Source organism: Cydia pomonella, chromosome 9, assembly GCF_033807575.1.
Source record: "Cydia pomonella isolate Wapato2018A chromosome 9, ilCydPomo1, whole genome shotgun sequence".
Classification (NCBI taxonomy): Eukaryota; Metazoa; Arthropoda; class Insecta; order Lepidoptera; family Tortricidae; genus Cydia; species Cydia pomonella.
This window is the reverse complement of record NC_084711.1, coordinates 22,812,073-22,836,976: the sequence shown is the minus strand read 5'-3', so window position 1 is coordinate 22,836,976 and position 24,904 is coordinate 22,812,073. Positions and strand designations below refer to the sequence as shown.

Sequence of the window (24,904 nt, the reverse complement as noted above, 5' to 3'; positions counted from 1 at the left end):
AATTTCTGATTATACATGTGTCTGATTATATATGTATTTATCATTTTTCACTTCATTGCTGGGTAATTTTTTGATCATCATTAAACAAAATCTATACCAGCATTAACTTACTTAATAATACCGACGAATAATATCGACGACCGGTTTGGCCTAGTGGGTAGTGACCCTGCCTACGAAGCTGATGGTCCCGGGTTCAAATCCTGGTAAGGGCATGTATTCGTGTGATGAGCATGGATATTTGTTCCTGAGTCATGGGTATTTTCTATGTATTTAAGTATTTATAAATATTTATATATTATATATATCGTTGTCTAAGTACCCTCAACACAAGCCTTATTGAGCTTACTGTGGGACTTAGTCAATTTGTGTAATAATGTGCTATAATATTTAATACCAATTTACTAGTTTCTATGATATGAGGGTGCCTTTGAGACATGGAAGAATTTGCCATAAATAAAGGTGCATATATCCTATAAAAACTTCTCAGCCATTCTCCCCATTGTCACAAAAATAAAACCCACTGTTTACAAACATGAAGCTAATCTTTACGATCACCAATAGGCCCGAACAGTCCGAGCCTGATTTATAGAGGCCGGAATAGCTCCCGTCCCTTAAAAGTTTACTACTTCATACAGTTTTACAGCTGATTTTATCACTCGTTAAACTTTTACGAACTATTCATTATGGTAACAAAGTTTGATTTTAGCTTTATGATGCGTGAGTCGATCAAAATTGAGAACCGAGGTAATGCAAATAAAATGAGGTAAGCGACAGAAATGCAATAAATTGATGTACCTAAGCGACAGAAATGCAATAAATTAAAATTTGTGTTTTTAGAACAAAACACGATCATTAAGCATGTTTGCTTTCTACTGTAAATAAAATTAGGTTGTTAATTTTGAATGCAAATTAATGCTAATGGCCAATGAGACCAATAAATGAGCAGACGTTGTGGAAATTCCTTTAGATCATTGTCCAACAGTCGACGTCTTTGACTGATTTGACAATGATACTGATTATGAATCGACTTTAGTGGTGCGCATGATCACACTAGTTTAACAAGATCATGTACCTAAAGATATAAGAAATGTAAGTACGTGTACCTATGTCTTTGGTTATCCTACTAAAGTGAATTTCGTTTCGTTGCAATTTCATTTTACCCATTTAGCAAAATTTCTGTATCTTAGTTATAATGATAGAATAGCGTTAAAATGTCTGAATCTCAGAATGCCTAATATTTTCCTAAATGCCTACACTTCACGACGTGGTGTCATAACTCATAAAACCTAAATCTCAAATTACCTACAATAATGAGTGCTATTTTATCCAATATTATCATTTTAGTTTTAGCAAATTGTTGAAATAATATTCTTAAAACGACAAAGATTATAACAATGCACTTTAGATATTGTTATACCTAATATATTTAAAAAGGAAATCCGTCGGAAATTCGGCATTTGACGACAGATACTTTTTGACATTTAGGTAATTTCTCAAATTACCTAAATGTAAACGATACTTGGACGATATGAATAAAAGTCGTTGACATTTGGCAATTTTAAAAATGACACTATTTGATACAAAAGCATTCTGGTTGTTTTGAAGTTTAGGACATGTCAATACTATGCCTTTATATTTAGGTACAAACCAAAGCCAAAATTTACTCTTTAAATAGAAATGCGTTGCACACCACAAACGTTGTACCTGATCAGTGACAATGATGGCTTGCAAAAGCTAAATTGAACAGTTATATAAGCTTGTTAACCGTAACTTCCAATCCTTTTAAACACTCATTGCGGCAAAAAACCCTTCCTCAGAAGCAAGGGTGTCAAGTGAAGCAATAAATGAGCAAACCACAACAAAGCAGTGATTTAAGGGTGATAATTATTGCCTCTGACAAGAAAGGGTTGTCAATAAACCCTAAACGGTAGTTGACGGGCGTCGTAAAGTTTGTCAATTGTTTTCCCACATTCATAAAAACGGCCGTAAAGTGGTCAAATTGGGAAGGTGTTTGCATTGTTGGACTTAAGTAATTGGTAGTATTGTGTCCAAGTTGGCGTTTTTTTACATTTCAATTTCATTTGTGGTGGGATGTTGGAGGTTCCGCTGCCTGGCAAAATCATGGTAGCCCTCTAGCTCAAATGGTAAAAGTTGGATACGTGAATGACTGGATTTTGTGAGTTTTATTAGGAAAGCCCATTAGTGGGTAGTGGGCCACCATAGATCAAAAATTATGCAAATTTTTGGGAAGGTTGGTTTACTTTTGCGTGCTTGCTTATTGTTAACTCCGCAGTTTTAATTTTATTTTCAAATGTGTCATATAATTCAATAAATATATATCTAGTCAATGGTTGACTGGTAGAGAATGCCTTTTAGCATTAAGTTCGCCATTTGTACATTTTTCTTTATGTGTGCAATAAAGTTTAAATAAATAAATAAATAATTACCGCCTGTTGTCTGTTATTTAATTAATTGTTTTTTTTTTCTTTTCTTTTATATCTTTTTACTGATGTGTGCTAATAAAGAGTTTTCTATCTATCTATCTATAGTTAACTAAGCTCCTATATCCCAGATCCTAAAAATAACAGATCGCCAAAAAACCGGGCCAAAATGAACTATCACTATAATACTTTTGTATATGGTACGTAAAAACAAGGATTAGCAGGGTCATAAAATTCGCAAATTTCACCGTTAGCCATCGTCCAGCTATGTAGGTATTCCATTTTGTTTTCTTCAAAAAAGGATAACCATAATTCAGGTAGTCAACACATTATACAACTTTCAACAAAGTATGCTCAAACATCTTGATTTTACGATCACCATAAAAAAGTTGCGCAACTTTTTTAAAGACAAAGAAATCATTATCCGTCCGAAATCACGAGAAAATGTTACGTTAACGTAGTTAAAGTATTATGCTTATTATTATGAGAGAAATACTGTGAGAATGAGTGAACATGTAAATTAATGAGGCCTAATGTTTCTACTACGTTGGATAGATTAGCATCTACTACTATTTCACAGTTTTTCTTCGCATTTGTTTCTTTGGCTTGTACATTTTGTTTTATTCAAGGTTTGATGAAAAAGTTCATTATGGTTTAGCTTTTTCTATGCCTAGATATTATTAATGTTTATTACATGCGTTCTTTTACTTGTAATTATTGTTGCTTCATTTTTATGTAGGTTAAGTAACAAGCAATCAATAGTAGTGTATGGAACAATGCGCAAAAATATGCCAACCTGGATTTCTTTTCCAAATCTCGACAGTTCGCGTTGATAATATCTCACAGTACATGTTTCTTTTTGTTTAATTATTAAATAATACTTTTGATTCGCAGTCTTATCCGCAAATTTTGATGCTGACAGTGCAGAAATCACGTCTAAAATCTCAAAAAGATTTCGAACGAAGTCGAACGTAAGCCAGGCTTACAAAAACATGTCACTTTTATTACCGTCCCTTACTAGCATTACTTTTACGATTATAAAAAAACAAATTTGCATAGTTGTTGCATATTTTCAATTGTCTTTTTCCGACAAAATCGGCAACCGCTACCGGTCCAACAAACCTTTCAAAAGCAAGTGTTTTGTATTCACGCGAACACAAATGTTAGAGAGAGAAAGCAGGATAGAAAGCGGGATAGCAGGATAGTAAATCAGGCCCGCAATGGGCCATAAATTATATTAAACTATGCGCTTTTATTTTTAAACGTTATTGTGTGAGTGATACGCTGATTCTGATGCAGCTGGGTGACGCTGTGTGTGGCTCAGTGAATGTACTTTTAAAATACGTATTGCTTTTTCTTAATTTAGTAGTTCGATGGTTTAAAAATCTCATGCGTTTACGTTTGTTCCAAATCACGTTCAAGGACATTTTTTTAATCGTCTGTTTCGATTAAGAACCTAAGTTTTTTTTGTATAGAAGTACCAAGGTGCTTTCCCAATGTGCCAACCGTTAAGATGAAAAGAAAGTGAAGGGCCTGCGTGAATTCGCCTTTTCTTGTATCGCCTAACCAAAAAATCTAAAAAAGTCACACGTAGGGGCATAGGGTTTCGTTCGCTAAGGAGTGTTAACGATTAGCACATTGGCAACGCTCCCAGGAGGCCTAGCCACGATGCCATCGACAAAAACCAAACAAAAAGAGAAATGAACTCATACTACGAAAAGTCATGTAACAATTTCAATTTAAGTTTCGATTGACATTTTCTGTCAACGATTGTCATTTCGGACCCCCTGGACTTGTACTAAATAAATCACTTCAAACACTAGTGCTATGGAAGGTAGAGGAAAGAAATACAATCTCCTTAGGCAAAAATGTCCAGCTGTCAGCTATAAATAATAGTTCCAAATCTCTCCAGAGTAACTAAGAACCTACGTGTTATTGACGGAGTGAAGTGCGCTGTCTATGATTTGATTTTTTTTTTCAAATATTCTAGGTATTGTAGCGCCACCTATTTAAGGTTTTTTCACGGACACTTTTTGGTACAACGAGATTGTATTTCTTATTTCTACCTTCCATAACTAGTGCCATTTCTAATAAATGTAAGCAAAACTATGGCACTCTTGAATAACGACCCAGACAAATTTATGGTTATTCGTTTCATATTTTAAATTAATTACCAGTTCTATCCGATAATTTATTCTCAGTCGGAATCCACTGATAAACAAATCTAGGTTTTGGTAAGAGTAAAATAATGAATAGGACATCAGTAGTGAAACCGGAATTTTAATTATAGTTCGCTAAAAGCAAATTATCAAATCATATTCCATTAACCATTCACAGATTGCGCAGATTTTTATTATGGAGTCGATTTTCTTTTGCGTCCGATTTTGATGCAATTCAGTAACTTTGAAACAAACGAAACACGAGACATCTTCTATACATTTAGGACAGGCTAAATGTAATGTGACGTCACATTACAATATCATTTTGCTACAGGCGTGGGCTCAATGATTACCAGTTCGCCGGACGATATCGGCCTGTCAGTTATTCGCAAAAGCGAATAACTGATACGCCGATATCGTCCGGCGAACTGGTAATCAGTGAAAATAGGGACAAAAAACGTTCCATAGGGTTAAAAAAAATCCATACGTTTTCTTATAGGGGAAGATTTTGTAAAACATGGTGAGATTGCACTTATATTGCACAGAAATAGGGCACTTTATCTATTCACCTAATTTTATCAACATCTGACGAAACAAGCACGAAAATAATCTTTTGGCATTCATTTTATAGTATAAATCAGGTACTACTTACTTAAATAGGTGATACAATTAACAAGGCTGATCTAAAATCGAATGAATTAAAAGTTACCGTGTTTTTATTGAATTCCGTTAACTTCGGGGTATTGGTAAGTACGTTTAAGGAAACTCCATGACATAGTTATTTTCAAAAAAAAAAATTTTTTTATTAATTTTTTTTTTGTTATAAAAAGTAATTAAATGTTGCATATAGCGTTGTTGTTGCACGGGCATTACATTTATCTCATTCAAACAATTGAAAATTGTGACATGTCAATGTCATTTCGAACATCGATCGTCCGAGATAGTACCTACGTTTAGTAGCAAATGTATTAACCCGTACTAAACACTAATCAATATGTGAACGGGCCCTAAGATAAGTGTACACACTCGTAAGGGCTTTATAAGATAAAAATAAAATATTGATTATCTCCGAAATTGAGTTACTTAGAATACCGGGGTCTTTGAGAAAGGTACTTAATTTAAGCTCAGGCATGCACCCTTGAAATTAACGCAAATCAAAAAAACACGGTGTATACAATTAGAATACATAAAGATAAACAAGGGTGGGCTTATATAATTACATAGATCTATTTACTAATAATGAAGATATTGCAAGTGGGGGGGGGAGGCCATTAAATTCGCTTGTGATTTAGTATGGACGCCATGGAGAGAGGTTTTACGAAACGACTTAGTGATGTGTGGCCATAAAACCAGCGAGCGCGGAAACGGTAGCGAATTGCATCTCATTAACAGTATCAAAATCTTGGGACAATGCGTCTTTTTGACGTTCGTCAAAGTACCAAATTTGAAATAAATAGCAAAAGCTAAAATTTACTGCATACAGAAGTACTCACAAAACCAGTAAAATGCCAATAAAATTATGCTACTTGAGAAAAAGCATATTTTAAGTATCTTTATCATTAACTTATTACTTGTTTGCTGTTTTTATTTTATAAATATCAATCTCATAATATATTCATGTCAGTAAAAACTAACATAATATGTTTTTTATTTTATTAGCCTATTTGTGTGTCCCACTGCTGGGCAAAGGCCTCTCCTCTAGCTTTCCAATCCTCCCTGTGCTGAGCAAGGTCCCGCCAGTCCCGCTGAAACGCATCCAAGTCGTCCCGCCATCTCTTTCTCGGTCTGCCTCTGCCACGACTACACCGGGGATGCCAGCTAATGGCTATTTTAGCCCATCTGTCATCATTCATCCGGCAGACATGTCCAGCCCAGTCCCACTTTAGCCTGGCGGTCTTCATCCCAACATCGACGACACGGGTTTAAAAAAATAACAAAACAATTTTAACTTAAGACTAGTTTAAGCCTTAATTAAGCATCATTTTTTGTTACGTGTTGAGAAGACCAAAAACATGTCTTGTTTCATTTTTGATACAACTGTATAAGAATTTTTTTTTAACGCGGAATACTTACATATAAATTAAATACGATTATTTTTCGCACTCCCACTACTGCTACTAGCTGCATATCATTCTTTATCCAACCGTGTCGTGGCGGCTTGGAACTTGGAACCGTTTACCGGATAGTGTTGTAACTGCTCCCTCGGTCAATGTTTTTAAAAACAGATTGGACAAGTGGCTTTTAAACAATAAGTTAGACTGATGTTACTTAGTGATGTGATACGACTTTACAAACTTTGAACTGTATAATACAGGACACTGTGTGACATAGGCTCATCAGCTAAATAGCTGCTCGCCTATAATTATATAATAATAATAATTAATTTTGCTCATATCACTTAATCCGCCGTCTCTCTGGCCCCACCGACCGAATCCCGCCCTACGCTTTTACACCCATTACAACTGACAAAAACGCGTATAATAGCAAAAATAAATATTATTTATTACTTCACGGTGGGTTAGTTCATACAAAAAGCTGAGTTATTACTCCTATTACATTTGTGTATCGACTTTGTATGGTTTTGTTTATGAAGTTTAGTTGCGATACGGTGATGCGTCGATTTGAATAAACGGTCAAGCGTGAGTTGGACACTAGTTTGGGCACGTCAGACAAAAAACCGGCCAAGTGCGAGGCGGACTCGCGCACGAGGGTTCCGTGCCATCTATAAAAACGGCAAATATCACGTTTGTTGTATGAGAGCCGCCTTAAATATTTTTATTTATTGTCTGTTAGTTGATGGGGTTAATATACTTAACTAACTATCACTCAATAGGTACTTTTAATTGAAGTTCTTAGTTAACTTTGTTTTATTTTAGTGGTGATGGTGGGATGTTATGTATGTAAAGTAGTAACTTTACATAGAAAACACCCATGACTCAGGAACAAAATGTGTGTTCATCACACAAATAAATGCCCTTACCGGGATTCGAACCCGGGACCATCGGCTTCATAGGTAGGGTCACTATCACTACCCACTAGGCCACCCGGTACTCAAAATAAATAAATGTGAAAAGAATATGGCAAGCTTTTTACCCAACCGATGAAAGATAAAAAAAAAATATTTTTATTTCAGAACCATAAATATTCCATAAAATCATTGTTAGTACCATCGTTATAGCTAGGGGTTAGTACATTAAAATCAAATCAAATCCAAATATAATAAGAATAATAAATAATTAATAATATTGACATAATAACAAGGAAATCATGATTCGTAGTGTGGTAACTTATAATCTAACAGATCCCTAAAAACTATTGCATTACTAAACCATTTTCAACCTTTTCACCCCTCAAATAGAATTCACTTTCTAATACCCAACATCTGGTGTAATTTTTTTAAGAAGGCGATGATTAAATAGGCGTTAATATTCTGATTATAACTGCTTTATACAAAACGTAGTATTTTGTTATACAATACATGGCACTTAAGCTGTTTTAACACCGGGTTGTACGTAATTGAGTTACTATGGGAAGAATGAAATGTACCATTGTATGTTTTAAAATTAACGTTTTCTTAGTGATAAAGGTATTACGTTTTTATAGCGTAACGTTATTTAATTTGATATAAATTACCGTTATATTGCACATTAGCTTCATATAATGGTTTCATAGAAAATTGACCCTAGTCTTATAAAAATTTAACGATGTGATATCAATTGCGAGGGTAAATTATGTAAGTTGGTAATGTTTGGACACTCTAAGAGATTGTTCATGTGTCTCGGCGGCCGATCGTAATATCAGGCAGATCGTGAAATTCCTAAGCATATCGTGAAACGTGAAAATCTTTGTTTCGTTTCCTGATTAGACGGGCTCCTATTTTTGGAGATTTTGCAATCTACATCTGCAGCAATTTAACTAACCTATCCTACCTATCTATTGGTCAAAACATTACACGGCCGCCGATATCTGCACACATATCATAAACCTATGATGTGTTCAACAATCGCAAATTACGGCCAGCATAAAGATAAATTCCCGCGGACGCTCCGGCTACGTGGAATGAGCGGGATGCCAAGGTTTCCCCGAGGGTCTTAAGTATGGGGTTCTCCATAAAAGGAAGTGTACAGGTTTTTAAAGGGTCGGCAACGCCCATGTAACTCCTCTGAAGTAGCAGGCGTCCATAGGCTACGGTGACTGCTTAACATCAGGCGGGCATGCTGGTTTGCCACCGACGTAGTATAAAAAAAAACTGTAGTTTGATAAAATCTGACTCCAGAGACTCTCCCAACAATGTGCTACCCGTCTTACATGATTACTTGTACTCTTCAGAAAGGAACACGGGTAGTATGTTGAACTACGATTGCTATACTAATTATTATTTTCTAGTTTTTAATACACTATTGATTCAAATAGAACTGTTTAACATGAAACTGTTTCACCGAAATTTTTCACATATTGAAGACAACAATGAGAGCGGATAACTTCTATCCTATAGGTTAACTGCAGCATCTGCAGCACTCAAAATTCAAGCTTGTAAACATTTATGTCAAGAGTGCTCCGTTATCACAAACATACGTCGATCCAGTAACGCTCCTAGCCTTGTCACTCGCCAGGAACAGAATTAGATCTGCAATCTCTTCAGGCTCCGACAACTTCTTCAACTCAGTGTGTTCACTCCTCCATACCTCCATTGTCTCCTCCACGTTTGACATCCCTGCATTTTCTATTATGTTTGTCTTGGTGCCTCCCGGAGCTACAGCATTCACTCTCACTCCATGTGGAGCCAAGTCCAAGGCAACACAGCGAGTGAAGTGAGTTACACCTGCTTTTGAAACCGAATAAGACAAGAGACTACCTAATAAGACGCGTAATCCAACGATACTCGCAAGATTGACGATGTTACCCTTAGTCTTGATCAGGTATGGAGCAGCGAGGTGTGTCAAATAAACCATGGAGCGCAGATTCGTGTTCATAAGTAGATCGAAATGTTCCATAAGATTTTCGTCTAAGATGGATGAATGCCTGGTAGTCCCCGCATTATTGACCAGCACGTCTAACTGTCCGAAGTTGTCGATCGTGTTTTTCACTATGGTTCTGACATCTTCGTCGATAGTGATATCTGCTGTGATGATGAGAGGTTTGCTGCCGTGCTGTGCGCATTGCTTGGCGACTTCTTGTAGTTTTGCTTCATCTTTATCTACCAGGACTACCTTAGCACCTTCAATAGCTAATGCTTTAGATGTAGCCGCTCCTATTCCGGAGGCAGCACCAGTCACAATTGCCACTTTACCGGTGAAACTCATTGCTCTTTTGTTCTAACAGATGTACTGCGAATATTTTGCCATGACTTCCAATTTATAATAAAGTCTTATCGTTCAATGTGCGTTATGATAAGGAATATATTTTTTAAATTGCTATTAAATTAACTGATAGTAGGCGCCTAATCTCTGCTTTTAATGATTACAAATCCAACTAATAAAAAAATCCACTAGTATAAAGGCGAAAACATATCATTTTCGTAAATAAAGGCTTTAATTACTTATTCGTACGGTCATACAATTGATTCGACTTGCTTAATAAATTAGTATAGGAATTTAAGAGCAGTGTCTTTGTCAGTGCACTAGACGTGAGTAGGTATGAGGGCTACTATAGGTATGAAAATGGATGAAAAGAGAGCCTTTGGTCAGCAGTGGTACTGTAAAAAACCATTTAAAAAACACTCATACGAAGATCATTAATACATCATGGGGAAGATCAAGGGAATCTGTGCCTTTGGTTAGGCCTTGAGAGCATGGATGAAGATCGGAATGTGAAAAAAGCGTAGGTGAGATTAGTCCAAAACCGGGACACGGGGTAACACCGGAACACGATAGTTTCAGATTGACAAATCTGGGTTGGTTTGTAAACAAAAGGCTAAAGGACGTGCGTGCCAGCGTTTAGAAATTAAATAAGAAATACGTTTTTAGCAGTGCCTGATGAAATAATTCCATGGCATTCATAACCATACTTACCTGTTGTACGTTGAGGTAAATACAATTTCTATTTTATACGATTAAGTATGAAGTAAGGATGAACAACATATTACATCGATTGTTATTCATTATCGTTTTTATGTCAGGAGATTTTTAAGACTTTCGTAGGTACGTTTGGTGCAAAACTGGATAGTACCCGATTTTGTACAAGTATTTTTTGTACAATACAGGAAAACGATGGCTGGGTACATGCACCAAGTGTAAAAAATGGGCCCATGAAAACTACTCGTTGGGAACCTGAAGAACTTGGCGAGTTCCATTGCTATTTTTACCAAGGGAAATTCGTATAAATATATACCCGGTTTTGGACAAGGCATGGGATAAAACCGTACAAAATAAGGATGATTTAAAACTTGATTATTTTTTCTACGAGCGATAATGAAAATACTAATCTAACTTAATAAATATGTTCTTAATTAAATCAATTAAACAGTGACTTGTTAATTTGACGGAAGAATGAGAAAAGTGGCGCTGTGTTGTGTCGAAGGCCTAGTCTCATATTGAATCACTGAGTTAAGAGGCTGTCAATACCTAAAGCGCGCACACTGTCTATTTGTATCGGAGTAAATGAGATAGCACTGACGCATGTTACTGGGCCTGGGCAAGGGAATAATAAGAAAAATATTTAAATAAAAAAAAGTGGATTATTAGTGTAATATTTTACTCAACCACGGTTTAGATATAAATGTTTTGAAATTGTGATTTTAATTGCAGACCCATAAGTCAAAACAATAAAGACATAAAACCGTTTAATTGTGATTTTAAGACCAATCTTTGCAATTATTTTCTATCGAGCCGATTTCGTTCAACCATGTATCGAGTACAACCACGGTCTTTGAAATATAATTAATATGAACATATATTTTTCTTACTTGACTAAAACAAATAGTCTTTTATAAAAAAACTGTTTAAGTAACATCAATTTCAAGGACATTGGGTGTTGACAGCCTCTTAATGGAGTAAGCACTGTAAGTAATATAATATATAAAGGCTAAAACATACCGTTTTCGTTAGTGTTGAGCCAGCGGTATGAAGGTCGCGGCTGCTGTTTGGAGCGCATCTCTACGCCCGCCGGCCGCCCCGCTCACTGCCCCGCATCTGAAATGACAATTATATGTTTAAGAATAATTAAAACATAAAATAGATAATTATATTGAAGAAGTGTGTATATTTGCTAAGATGCATAATGAAATGTTCAAAAAAAACAGAGATATAACAAACATAAATACGCGATATTCGGATAGACTTGTGCTTCCAAAAATGCACACTGCAATGAGGGGTAGAAATTGTTATGCCATGTGTATTAAGATATTCAATCATTTGCCAGAGCAATTGAGGGAACTACCCCTCAAAAAATTAAGGCACAAACTTTTTACTTGGTTAACAAATGTTTTTATAGTACCACTGAATATTTTGCTAATGGAAGTATTTAATAGGTTATTAGCAAGTAAGCTAAAAATGTAAAATTTGCATGACTTTTAAGTCTAGATATATGGACCTGTATATATTAGCCTTAGATCTGTTAGTAATATATCTATTGCAAATAAAGATTTATGATTTATTAACTATAAATTATACAAAATGTAAAACAACTAGGAAACAAAAGTCCTATTAGCCTTTCAAAAATTGTATATATAAAATTAGGAAAATATTTTAAACATTTGACTACGATTACTAACTTCCGATCAACTTCGATAACACCTTAAACGCATCCATACATTCAATCCAATAACTGATTCTAATAATCATTAAACTGCTTTTAATCAACCACATATTCTCGGAACCCATCAATGTTGCTTCTTGAAACGGTGACTAAAACCCTGAGAATTCCTCCCAAACCTTAAAAATACTTGATAAAAAAACCAAACCATCATTAATATGAGACAAGACATAAGATACGATGAACCAACTTACAAATTCACACCGAAAAATCAAATATCACCTTTATTTCGTTGACTTAAAAACTATGGTGAAGAAATGAGCTGAGTGATTTCATGGTTTTATAAGTTGAGTCGAGCGATATGTCACACAATTTATGAGAAGCGAGTGACGCGTTTCGAGTGATTCGGAATAAGCCCTCATAATAAATTCGATATCAAACTAGTGATGAGCTCTTTGTGGGAATGTTAATAGGGAATATTGGTATGAGAGATGTCCATCGCTCATTATTATTGACTAAACGGGACTTGATTGCGTAAATCTATGCTTTTACCTTCGACGTTTCGAGGACGGCGTTGTATCCGTCTCGGAAAATAATTTAGTCAATAATAATGAGTATATATCGTGAAAGTTTAAATCAGTATCAATCAAAATTACCCAGTGATAGTTGTGACATTTACATTTTGAGTTACCTAACTTGAGTTAAACCAAGTTTGATATTAAATAAGCCGGTCATATAAAATAAAAGGTAAACCAGGAAATGCTTGGACGCTATGTTGTATCTCGAATATGGCACGAATGTGCATATTAACACTTTCGCTACCAACGTTTTCGTAACGCTACGCTCGTAGCCGATCCCAGCGTTTTCCCGCTTTGTAAAGGAAAGCGACTACGAACAGAGAACCCCCCGAGCGGGCATGTGTTAATAATTTTACATTCTGAAAATGGACTCTAAGCTTCAAAGCATATTAGGGGTCAATACCGAAAAGACGCAACAGATAAATTTATTGCTTTCAATTAGACATAAGTATATGTAAAATCACTCCAGTTTAAACCCTAAAATATTGTAAGTTTAATTTATTTCAATAATAATATAATAGGTATATTTTTTTAGAGTAAGTCAAACTAACATTGTATGGAGCAAGGTCTGAACTAAATGATTTTAATTTTTTTAAATAGTATTCAAAGATAAAAAAAAATCTTATAGTATTCCGGTATCCATACCGGAATACACAGTATTTTTGATAGATTCTGTAGCAAAAGTAAATATTGACATGTTACTACATGGAATGCTATGATAGGAACCTGATTCATACCAGCTCTTATTCAATAAATATTCCCGCAACCAATAATTTTGGGCACATCACAATTCGTTATAAATTCAGTATCAAACCGATATTGTACTAAAACAACACAGCGCGTAAAAGTGTGATAGCCCGATTTATTCCCACTTTTTTCAGTTACTATTCCCACGACCGGGAATGTTAGGCACATCACTACTCGTAATAAATTCGGTATCAAACGGACATTGTAGTAATGCGATATAGTGACGTGCGATGCAGTGATAGCGACCCGATTTATTACCGCTTCTTTACTTTTCGTTTTTGTTCTTGTTTTATTGTTGTATTAAAGATTTGTCGATGTGTTTTAGGATTGACGTTTTTTTTCTTCGACATAAATATAAATAAATAAATATTATAGGACATTATTACACAAATTGACTAACTCCCACAGTAAGCTCAATAAGGCTTGTGTTGAGGGTACTTAGACAACGATATATATAATATATAAATATTTATAAATACTTAAATACATAGAAAACACCCATGACTCAGGAACAAATATCCATGCTCATCACACGAATAAATGCCCTTACCAGGATTTGAACCCGGGACCATCAGCTTCGTAAGCAGGGTCACTACCCACTAGGCCAAACCGGTCGTCAAAACATATGGCAACACAGACGAACATAGCTTTAATTATAAACTTTTAACCTTTTAACCGCTTAGAATTTTTCATCGAGCATGCTCGTGTCGCCGCCGGCGCCGGTACGAAGTTACACGAAGTTGTGTCGTATTTATTAGACTGCGGCAAAATGAGCTGGATATTGTATGTCTTATATATCAGTCTACGGTGGTTAAAAGGTTAATGGGAATCATAATTACGTTCTATATATGAATGGTATGGGCATGTGATGCGGAGGGATGAAAGTCATGTGACGAGAAAGGTATTACGAATGAATGTGGAGGGATGGAACGGCAGAGGAAAACCCAGGAAACGGTGGATGGATTGTGTGAGAGATGACATGAAACGAACGCGAGTGAACGATGAGATGACGGGTGACAGAAAGATATGGAAGGAAAAGACATGCTGCGCCGACCCCAAATGAATGGGATAAGGGCAAGCGAATGATGATGATATGAATGAGTTAATTAATATTTTGCATTTGTTTCAGACTCTTAATCCATATTCTTATTAGTACACGTGTAAAAACTTTTGTATATCTATATGTATTTTGTATATTTGTACATTGTTTTAGTGTCATAAATAAGCGACCAATATTAGCGAGAAAACACGAAAATTGTTTCAGATAAGTATTTGTTAAACTTAAGTAAAAAATAAGTAAGAATACGTATTTGACATTCCTTATCACCTATCGCACATCTTGCATTATATATTATATTTAATTACCAATTAGTATCCGTTAATTGCTATTAACACTTAAAACGACTATTACAAAATGGCTAAGGAAGTTAATTTAGTAGATATATATAGTTGTGTTGCAAAAATGGCGTAACTCGTATCTCCATTGAACGTTAGACAAATGTTGTATATGCATAAAGGTTTCTAAGTAATAAATAAATAAATATTATAGGACATTATTACACAAACTGACTGTCCCACGGTAAGCTCAATAAGGCTTGTGTTGCGGGTACTTAGACAACGATATATATACATATTTATAAATTACTTAAACACAAAGAAAACATCCATGACTTAGGAACAAATAAAAAAATATATATATAAATTGCGACGACCGGTTTGGCCTAGTGGGTAGTGACCTAGTGACCCTGCCTACGAAGCTGATGGTCCCGGGTTCAAATCCTGGTAAGGGCATTTATTCGTGTAATGAGCATGGATGTTTGTTCTTGAGTCATGGGTGTTTTCTATGTATTTAAGTATTTATAAATATTTATATATTATATATATCGTTGTCTAAATACCCTCAACACAAGCCTTATTGAGCTTACCATGGGACTTAGTCAATTTGTGTAATAATGTCGTTTAATATTTATGTATTAAAAAAAAAATATTATAAAAGAAAAACTTATCGTACAAAAGTTGGACTTCATTCCAAAAAGCATTATCTACCAGTCAACAGTTAAGGCAAAGCAGAGAGTTTGCTTGAGATATTGATCTTACTAGTTAATTTTTGATTTATGATGATTTCATTCAGGGAATGACGTGGAGGCATGGTTTGGTAACAATAAGGTAGGTAAAGTGATTCTTACAACTTAGTGTTGTAATTTAATGCGTTGCAACGCATTGTGGTGTGCAGTTGCTTACTGTACATATGTATGAACTTCGACAGATGTCCTTTACAAAAATTTGGTTTGACGTTAACGAAATTTTTTTAAAGTAAAACATAGGTTATACGTTTTTAATGTGTGGCGCATCGTATATAAACTCATGTATTTATTCCGAAAGTGAATCGCATTAAAATAATAATAAATATAAACAGCCGGTATAACGCCAAGTAGGCATTAAATTGCTTTTCAGAAGGCGGTCCATAAAAAGGCTCCGCCGTCAATTGACTTTAATTATAATAATTTATCGTAAAAACCTTTTGGAGACATAAAAAAACTGGAATCCAACGTACTAGTTTAAATGACGAGTGTAATTATTAGTCTTGATTAACGTGTTTCTGTCAATACGCCTATATTAGTAACAAAACGATGCAAACAAATTTAAACCTAACTGCAAAGACCAGAAGATTCAGACTGTTATGACAGTTAATGTGAATTATATTCAATTCAAATAAATTTTACTTTAAATCGCTTTAGTTTAAGAATTACTTAAAATACCAGTAATCTATATAAAAGTAGTTTTTGTGGGATAAGAAAGGCAAAAGCGTGGTATTAAATCGAGTTACTTGATAGTATGTTACCGTATTTTTGAAAATCAGCTTTACGATTTCGGGTATAAGAATACGTTTGGCGAATAACGCGGAAAAAAATAAAAGTATATAAGCGAATGAATGAATGAATGTTTATTTGTGTCAAACAAACGTATATACATGGGTGTTACATTTTTGTTTTTTGACCAATACTTCTTTCTCTCTGGCGTACAAATATTCTTCTTCTTTGCCTAGCCTTTTCCCATGTCATTTGGGGTCGGCTCTCCTCGTTATTCTTCGCCAGGCGTATCTGTTCTGGGTCGTCGAGACATTTGTTTGAGCTTTCTTAAGGTCGTTGTTTATGACGGACATCCAGGTCGTAAGGGGTCTACCTCTGCCCGATCTTTTGGAGCCAACGTTGATGCTCAGGACTTGTCTAGTCATGTGATCTTCTGGCCTCCTCATGACATGGCCATACCACTTTAAGCGAGATTCGGAAAGCTTATCTTCTATGGGCTGGATCTTAAAACTGCCGCGGATGTGCTCGTTTCTAACCCTATCAAGTAGAGTGACACATCCTGCCCACCTCAACATCTTCATTTCTGTTGTGTGCAGTTTTGTGGTATGGACCTTCTTCATAGGCCAACATTCAGCGCCGTAGGTGAAAGCCGGTCGGATTGCGGATTTGTATACCTTCCCCTTCACACTGAGGACTTCTGGCGTACAAATATTGCGAACAAATATAGCGTCTTTAGATTAGACTTGATAATTATATTATAATAAAATTTATTTGCCTTCTCGTCTTTAACCTATTATCACGATACTTAAAAATAAAAAAAACACTTACTGAAAATGTATTCTAATAATTAGACTAAGTATATACCTTAGAAAGCTAAAACTCGTTCTGAACCATGCCGGGTCCAAAGGTCCCCATCACACTAGCAGCGTTACGCTGTATGGCGATGGAGACATGTTGAACAAGCCATGCCATGACTCAGAACGGGGGTTATTTTCTTTCTCCCTGAGTCGCTTGCCAAGCTCTTGGAAGAGCTCACGCGCCCCCAGGGCCCGGCTGTCTCGACGGCGACCGGCACGAAGTCGTAGGTGGCTTCCAAGGCAGAGTATTTCAGGCGCTTACTTTTGGCGGCAGTCTCTGCCGCTGAGCTTGCCGTCTTAGCAGTGTGTCTACATGCAGCAAATGTACTCACACAGGTTGCATCCCATATAAGACACCGTCCTCTCTGCCAGGGAACCAGCGTTACTTACTTACAAAAAATATACAATTTTATTGGCACTTACACCATTATTTCCGATGTTCCAATACAAATACGACATAAGCTCCAATTGACGTAAAGTCCCTTTTTATACGATATGACACCCACCTTGGCGCGGCACCTTTTAATCAAACCGAATCAGTTAGCTCAATAAATTGTCAGTTGAAAAAAGAATAAATCGACGAACCAATAACAGTATTGTACAGAGTTTATGGTGATGCCCTTGCTTATCGAGCGACATACGGCGGTGAAGACTTTTTTAATGTTCAAGACAGGTTATTTTATTTGAATGTTTGTATATGGATCTGTACTGTTGGTAATCATAATGGAAAGAAGAATTAAAGAATAAAATATCTTAAAGACGCTTCTTAGGTAGATGGCGTCCTAAACATTAATGTGTCTTCGTAAACTGAAAGAATTTGTTTTATAGGTGCATAAATGCGCGTGGAACAAATTTAAATGTAAAAAAATATATACAGCTTTTTTTCGAGTGCGTTATGCCGTCACATTCTTTTCAACCTTGCTGCAGAATAGTCTTAATTTGTTATCAGTGCTTATTCTCTAGAAAATATAATACATCATCATAATGATCTCCTCATAGTTACCTTTTACGCCCAGATCTATCACTAAAAGCCATCTTCCCATTTCAAAAACTTCTAAAACATCACCATCTTTCGAAGATACACTTTTGACCACTTATACGTTTAATTGGGACCATCTTAGAGCTACTCTTTAAGAGTAATTTTTAAAAACACTAACCCAAATGCCACACCGTCAATCTAAAAAAACTCCCTGGGCAGGTGGCGTTCGGAAAGCCATCTCCCCTGTCAAAAACTTGTAAAATATCGCCGTCTCCGGGAGATATCTAAGATTTATTCAGCCGTCCACAAAGGGGAACGTTTTAATTCTTTTCATACGACAGATTTATGAACGGACAGATGCGGGGATAGTAGATGCCCTTCTGAGATGTTTTCAGTGCGTTATGCTTTTGTTGTTCTGGAATTTAGTGTCTACTGGGAATGTTTCTCAGGGTCCTAGTTTTGAGGTGCTTATCTTATTGCCTCAACGACGATATTCACATTGTATTATATTAAGTGAGCCTTAGTCAGCTTGATTTGTGTGAGATTGTCCATTTTATTATAGCTTACTATCTTGACAAAGTAGTATTAACCCTGTAGTTGACTCTGTTCACCTAGCTCAGATCACCCGGGTCAATTAAGTAAACTAAAAATACACTTGGTTCACCTATAATCATGTAGGTACTTGAGTAAATTGAGATTAAATGGCTATACGGCTATACGGCATAGAAATTCGAATACTAAAAACATTTTCGAATGCCTAGGGTGTATCATAGCACTATTTTTAAACAGCCTGTACCCCTAGTGTAAATAAATTCTATTTCGAAACGTGACGTACGCGTTTGCGTTTAGTCTCATTTTGTATTGGATTTAGAAAGAGCGCGCCAAGCGGGACGTTTTGGAAACTCCAAATCCTATACAAAATGAGACTTAACGCAAACTCGTTCGTCACATTATGATGTCGACTAAATTTACACTAGGGGTACAGATCAACTGGCTAGTAAGTGGTTGGCATCTCAACATCTAATGTTGATTATTAGATTTACTGCGTATTAAATCAAAGTTACGAATTATTTGTAATTAGCGATGTCGTTAATCTTAGATGGAACTTGGCAAAAAATATGTCATAAATCATAGTATTCAAAAATTGACGACCGGTTTGGCCTAGTGGGTAGTAACCCTGCCTACGAAGCTGATGGTCCCGGGTTCAAATCCTGGTAAGGGCATTTATTCATGTGATGAGCATGGATATTTGTTCCTGAGTCATGGGTGTTTTCTATGTATTTAAGTATTTATAAATATTTATATATTATATATATCGTTTTCTAAGTACCCTCAACACAAGCCTTATTGAGCTTACTGTGGGACTTAGTCAATTTGTGTAATAATGTCGTATGTCGTATAATATAAATAGTGAACTTTCATTTTTTCTTAAACTTTAATTTTCGGAAAATTGCACTAAAATGCACATAATCTTAAGTAATGCAATTAAAATACAGTAAAAGTCTGCATTTAGCATAGTCGGTATCTAAATATAATCTAAAAAAATATTTATTATAATTATATCTGTCCCTTACGTCAAACTGTGCACTGACGCCGCAACCTCGTATAAACCAATTTAAACGCAGTAAAAAGCTGACATATTTTCTAATCCCATAAACAACGTCTTGTCTTAACGATTATTGGAAGACAACATCAAATCGAGCCTCCGCCAAAGGCTGCGTAAGCACCGGTAAATCTGTCAAGAAACGGACGGACGGATAATTTTAGAACGTTGACTTTGAGGCCGATTCTAATTTAAATAATAAACAAGCGGTTTTGACTTATTCGCAGTATTAGTGGTGACAGTTACTATATCTTTACCCCTAGTGTTAATTTATTCGATAGCGAAACGTGACGTACGCGTTTGCGTTAAGTCTCATTTTGTATGGGATTTTGAACAGCGCGCCAAGCGGGACGTTTTGGACACTCAAAAATCTCATACAAATGACTTTTAACGCTAACGCGTACGTCACGTTTCGCTATCGAATAAATTTACACTAGGGGTACTGTTCCAAATTTTAGGTATCTACGTCTAAAAGTATCTAAGGAAAACGCATTTAAGAGGGAAGTACAGTACCTACGTGATTGTTCATAAAAAAAAAACGTTTTCCCACTTCTAAATATTTCCATTCTCTATGATTTTTCAATATGTTATTGACACATTGAAAAACTAGGTTTATAGGTTCTTCAAGTTAAGCAAAAAAAGATTTTTTTTCATAACATATGAACTAGAATATATTATGCTGAAGCCATCACAATCAAAATCAAAGTGATTTGTTAAGATTTAGTTAGTGGAAAACGTTTTCTCCCGAAATGGTTTTTGATACAAAAATTACTGATATCTCATTAGATTCGAAAAGCTATTCTTCCCTCTGAACCGATTTGCAAAACCGATGTGATAAGTGCTCCGTGAAAAAATGTTGTGCGGAGCACTAAACAGTTTCGATGTTGTCATGATGTGATCTTGATATCAAAGTTTGCAGTGCATCTCAGACACACCAAGAATGAGTATCACCGTGATTTATTATCTTCTTCTTCTTCTTCAGGTACCATATCCTCTACGGATGTCGGCTACCACAGTTCGGAACTCTTCTCTATTTGCAGTCTTTCTGCCCAGCGTGGCAGCATCCATTCCCGTCCAGCTCCTAAGGTTATCCATCCATGTAGTTTTCTTTTCCCTCTGCCTCTTTTCCCTTCGATTTTTCCCTCTATTATCCCTTTAATAATATTATATTTGCTATGTCTGTATACATGTAAAGTAAGCGGTTTTTCTTTTCATTATTGTAAGTACCAATTCTTGTTTCTTTTTAATTATTTTTAGTACTGCTTGATTATCAAGATCGTATTTAAACAAGATCAAAACCTTTACAAACTGTTGATTCCGAATCGGTCTTTTTAACGTTGACTGTAACTTACGTACGTAATGCGTGCCTTACTGAACTGGAAAGACAAGTATTAAACAAGTATATCATTTGAAAATTGATACGGACGTAAATTTTTTGTTGTCAATAGTGATATGAAAGTTATTTTAGAGTTCAAATGAAATGAATATTGGGTTTGTTCAAATGAAATGAATAAATTGAAAACGATTATCATTGCATAAACTCTGTATTTAGCTGTAGGCCCAATAGAAATATCAAAATAATTTTCGGTTACAAATAAAGTTAAAGTGACGTCACAAAGTTTGTGACCGCCCCTCTCCCATGTCACAACATGTCACATTTTCTTGATCCCCTCCCTTCCCTTAACCGTGTGATGTAATGAATGGATGACCGATTATAGGTTATAATGTTCCGTAAATGTTCATGTCAAAATGTAATTTAGGCATAATGAGTGCGTCAATTGACGACCGGTTTGGCCTAGTGGGTAGTGACCCTGCCTACGAAGCTGATGGTCCCGGGTTCAATTCAATTCAATTCAAATATACTTTATTCATGTAGGCCTAGCAACAAGCACTTATGAATAGTAAGACAGTATTACATATAATTATCTTAATCTAATTATCAGAGCAATTTATTGATGTTGTAAATATTATTCCATATATAATACTAATGAATATAATTCATAGATCAAATTTTATACTAAAACTTTCACAAAATATAGTCATACAAAAAAAAAATGTATAAAAAATACTGGTAATGGATTCATCTCAATGGATCAGTTGTCTAAGTACCCTCAACACAAGCCTTATTGAGCTTACTGTGGGACTTAGTCAATTTGTGTAATAATGTCCTATAATATTTATTTATTTTTATTTTATTTAATTGTATGGGATCAACTTTTTGGCGGCGGGTTCGTAACACTTAAACTGATGTTTTAACATTCGGTTTTGATTTTTAGTCTATCAGGAACATAATTTATGTATTTAAGATAACGTTGGTAACGTTATGCTAAATGTCGTAACCCGCTAAAAGAACTTAAAGCGCTTGTAGCACTTATGGAGATACGCCCTTAGATTCGCCTTTTTATAATGTATTTTCGTTAATTAGTATGTTAAATGAGTGTTAATTGCTAATTAATGTGTGGATAACGGCAGCTAAAAGCTCCGGTGACGTGGGTAATAATTCGCCATTTTGCGAAAATTAATGATAATTAATTTAAAGCCAATGGCCTCGTTTGTCAAATATATGCAGTTAATTTTTAATATAAAATTAATGGTTTACTGAAAAAGTGCAATTATACAAAGGATTTAATAATTATTTATTACCTAGACCTAATTTAAAGGGCCACTGAGATAAAAAGGTAAGTACCTAATTAAGTTTTTATTGAGTATTTATAGATTTCTGAAGTAATTCAGAATGATTTCTAAATTTAATTGCTTTGAAGTGTAAGTGAAATTTTGTTTGTCTGTTTGTTTATACTACGTCGGTGGCAAACAAGCATACGGCCCGTCTGATGGTAAGCAGTCTCCGTAGCCTATGTACGCCTGCAACTCCAGAGGAGTTACATGCGCGTTGCCGACCCTAACACTCCGCACCCTCGTTGAGCTCTGCCAACCTTATTCACCGGCGGGAACACAACACTATGAGTAGGTCTAGTGTTATTTGGCTGCGGTTTTCTGTAAGGTGGAGGTACTTCCCCAGTTTGGCTCTGCTCTAGATCTGGAATGACATCCGTTGTGCTGTGCCCTACCACACAAAGCGAGATGACATTCACAGTGCCCATACTTCTCTTTTGGACGTAGTTTAAGGTCGTACCCAGGTCCATATTCCGCCCGTCCATATTCGGTCCGGGGATATTTAGTGTTTAAGATAAAATGGGAATAGAAAGTTAGGACAAGAGGAAAACAGTTTAATGAGAATATAAGAAAATTAAATTAAATTAATTATTAGAATTTAAGAATATTAAACTCACTAAGTTAAAGTAAAATCATTTCTGGCCTAGTGGGTAGTGACCTAGTGACCCTGCCTATGAAGCCGATGGTCCCGGGTTCAAATCCTGGTAAGGGCATTTATTCGTGTGATGAGCATGTATATTTGTTCCAGAGTCATGGGTGTTTTCTATAAATAAATATTATAGGATATTATTACACAAATTGACTAATTCCCACAGTAAGCTCAATAAGGCTTGTGTTGAGGGTACTTAGACATCAACGATATATATAATATATAAATATTGATAAATACTTAAATACATAGAAAACACCCATGCCTCAGGAACAAATATCCATGCTCATCACACGAATAAATGCCCTTACCAGGATTTGAACCCGGAACCATCGGCTTCATAGGCAGGGTCACTACCCATGAGGCCAGACCGGTCGTCACTACACACCATTAATTTACTCCAATGTACTTTACATACTATATGTAACTACATAACGTAACTAAGTTCGAAGTAGTGAGTCTACGTGACTTCGCCTAACTTTAGTAACCTTGAATCCACGACAGATAAGCCACAACTTCGCCTAAATACGCAACACAGGGTTGCCAAAATCAGATAGTCATCTATGTTAAATTGAATCTATGTCATATTTCCAAATCGTATCATTAACCTTTTGAACGCCAAGAACACCTAAAGGCGTCGTTACTAGTCGTGCCCACAGCGCCAAGGACACCTATAGATGTCATGACGGACACTGTCAAAGTAACCTTCACACTTTCGCGTAAGGTTTACATTAGCTCGCTTGCCGGGAGCTTGGCGTTTGAGTATGTTTGTGTTTATGATATAAAGCGTTCAAAGGGTTAAGCAGACACTTTTTTTACGCATAAATTAGGGGCATTTATTCGTTTTACAGCTAAGTTAAGTGTGTCCAAGTAAGTTAATTCGAGCTAACTTTTGTAACCGTGACTACACGCCAAGATAAGGGATCTAAGCAAGTAAGTGACAATTAGGGCTGCCAAAAGTTATACATATTTATTGTACATTTCACTTGACTGTGTGTGTGTTGAGTACAAATTTTTTCACGTCTTTGACTCATCTGTACATGAAAAGCTAAGTTAGCAGCGATTTTGATAGCCCAGCATATGCAAGTGTTAAGTTAACGTCATAATTTTATAGAAGGTTGTCTTTTAAAATAACATTTGTACAGTCTGGGCTGTCTAAATCGCTGACAAATTATCTTGGTCTGACTCTAGTTTAAATACAAAAAAAAACTTTGATAATGACATCAATCTAGAAACAGAAAAATGTTTATGTATTCTATGTATTTAAGTATTTATAAATATTTATATATTATATATATCGTTGTCTAAGTACCCTCAACACAAGCCTTATTGAGTTTACTGTGGGACTTAGTCAATTTGTGTAATAATGTCCTATAATATTTATTTATTGCTATTGTTATAGAATACATCAGATCAGGTTGGTTGACATTTGTTTATTTATTTGATTTTTCAGTTTGTAACTTATATTTTATCTGTAAATTGACTGTATTAGTTAGCTTTATTTTTAAATATAGTACGCCGTAAAGATACAATCATAGCTTCTGCATGTAAAACACCCTATCATCTGTACATAGTGCATTTACACCTATGATGACGAAATAAAAATGATTGATTGATTAAGTAATCACCCAAAATGCATGAAATAAATATTTCGTATTTTAATATTTTATGTTTCACGATTAGTAACTGCGTCGAAATATCGGGAGCTCATAAACA

At 35.5% G+C, this 24,904-nt stretch overlaps 2 protein-coding genes across 3 annotated transcripts in view; both read right to left on the bottom strand.

The window, feature by feature from the left end:
* Positions 1-24,904, bottom strand: part of LOC133520955 (protein tiptop) — a 570,116-nt gene that overhangs the window by 363,762 nt on the left and 181,450 nt on the right. For both annotated transcript variants that reach the window (XM_061855668.1, XM_061855666.1), the window contains exon 3: positions 11,635-11,730. In XM_061855668.1, the coding sequence (XP_061711652.1) occupies positions 11,635-11,692 (58 nt within the window). In that variant the 5' untranslated portion in view covers positions 11,693-11,730. The remainder of the gene's footprint in view (positions 1-11,634; positions 11,731-24,904) is intronic.
* On the bottom strand, positions 7,904-9,903 carry LOC133520974 (3-oxoacyl-[acyl-carrier-protein] reductase FabG-like). Its single transcript, XM_061855693.1, has one exon. It carries the CDS (start codon positions 9,901-9,903, stop codon positions 9,142-9,144), a length of 762 nt encoding a protein of 253 aa, XP_061711677.1. The 3' UTR covers positions 7,904-9,141.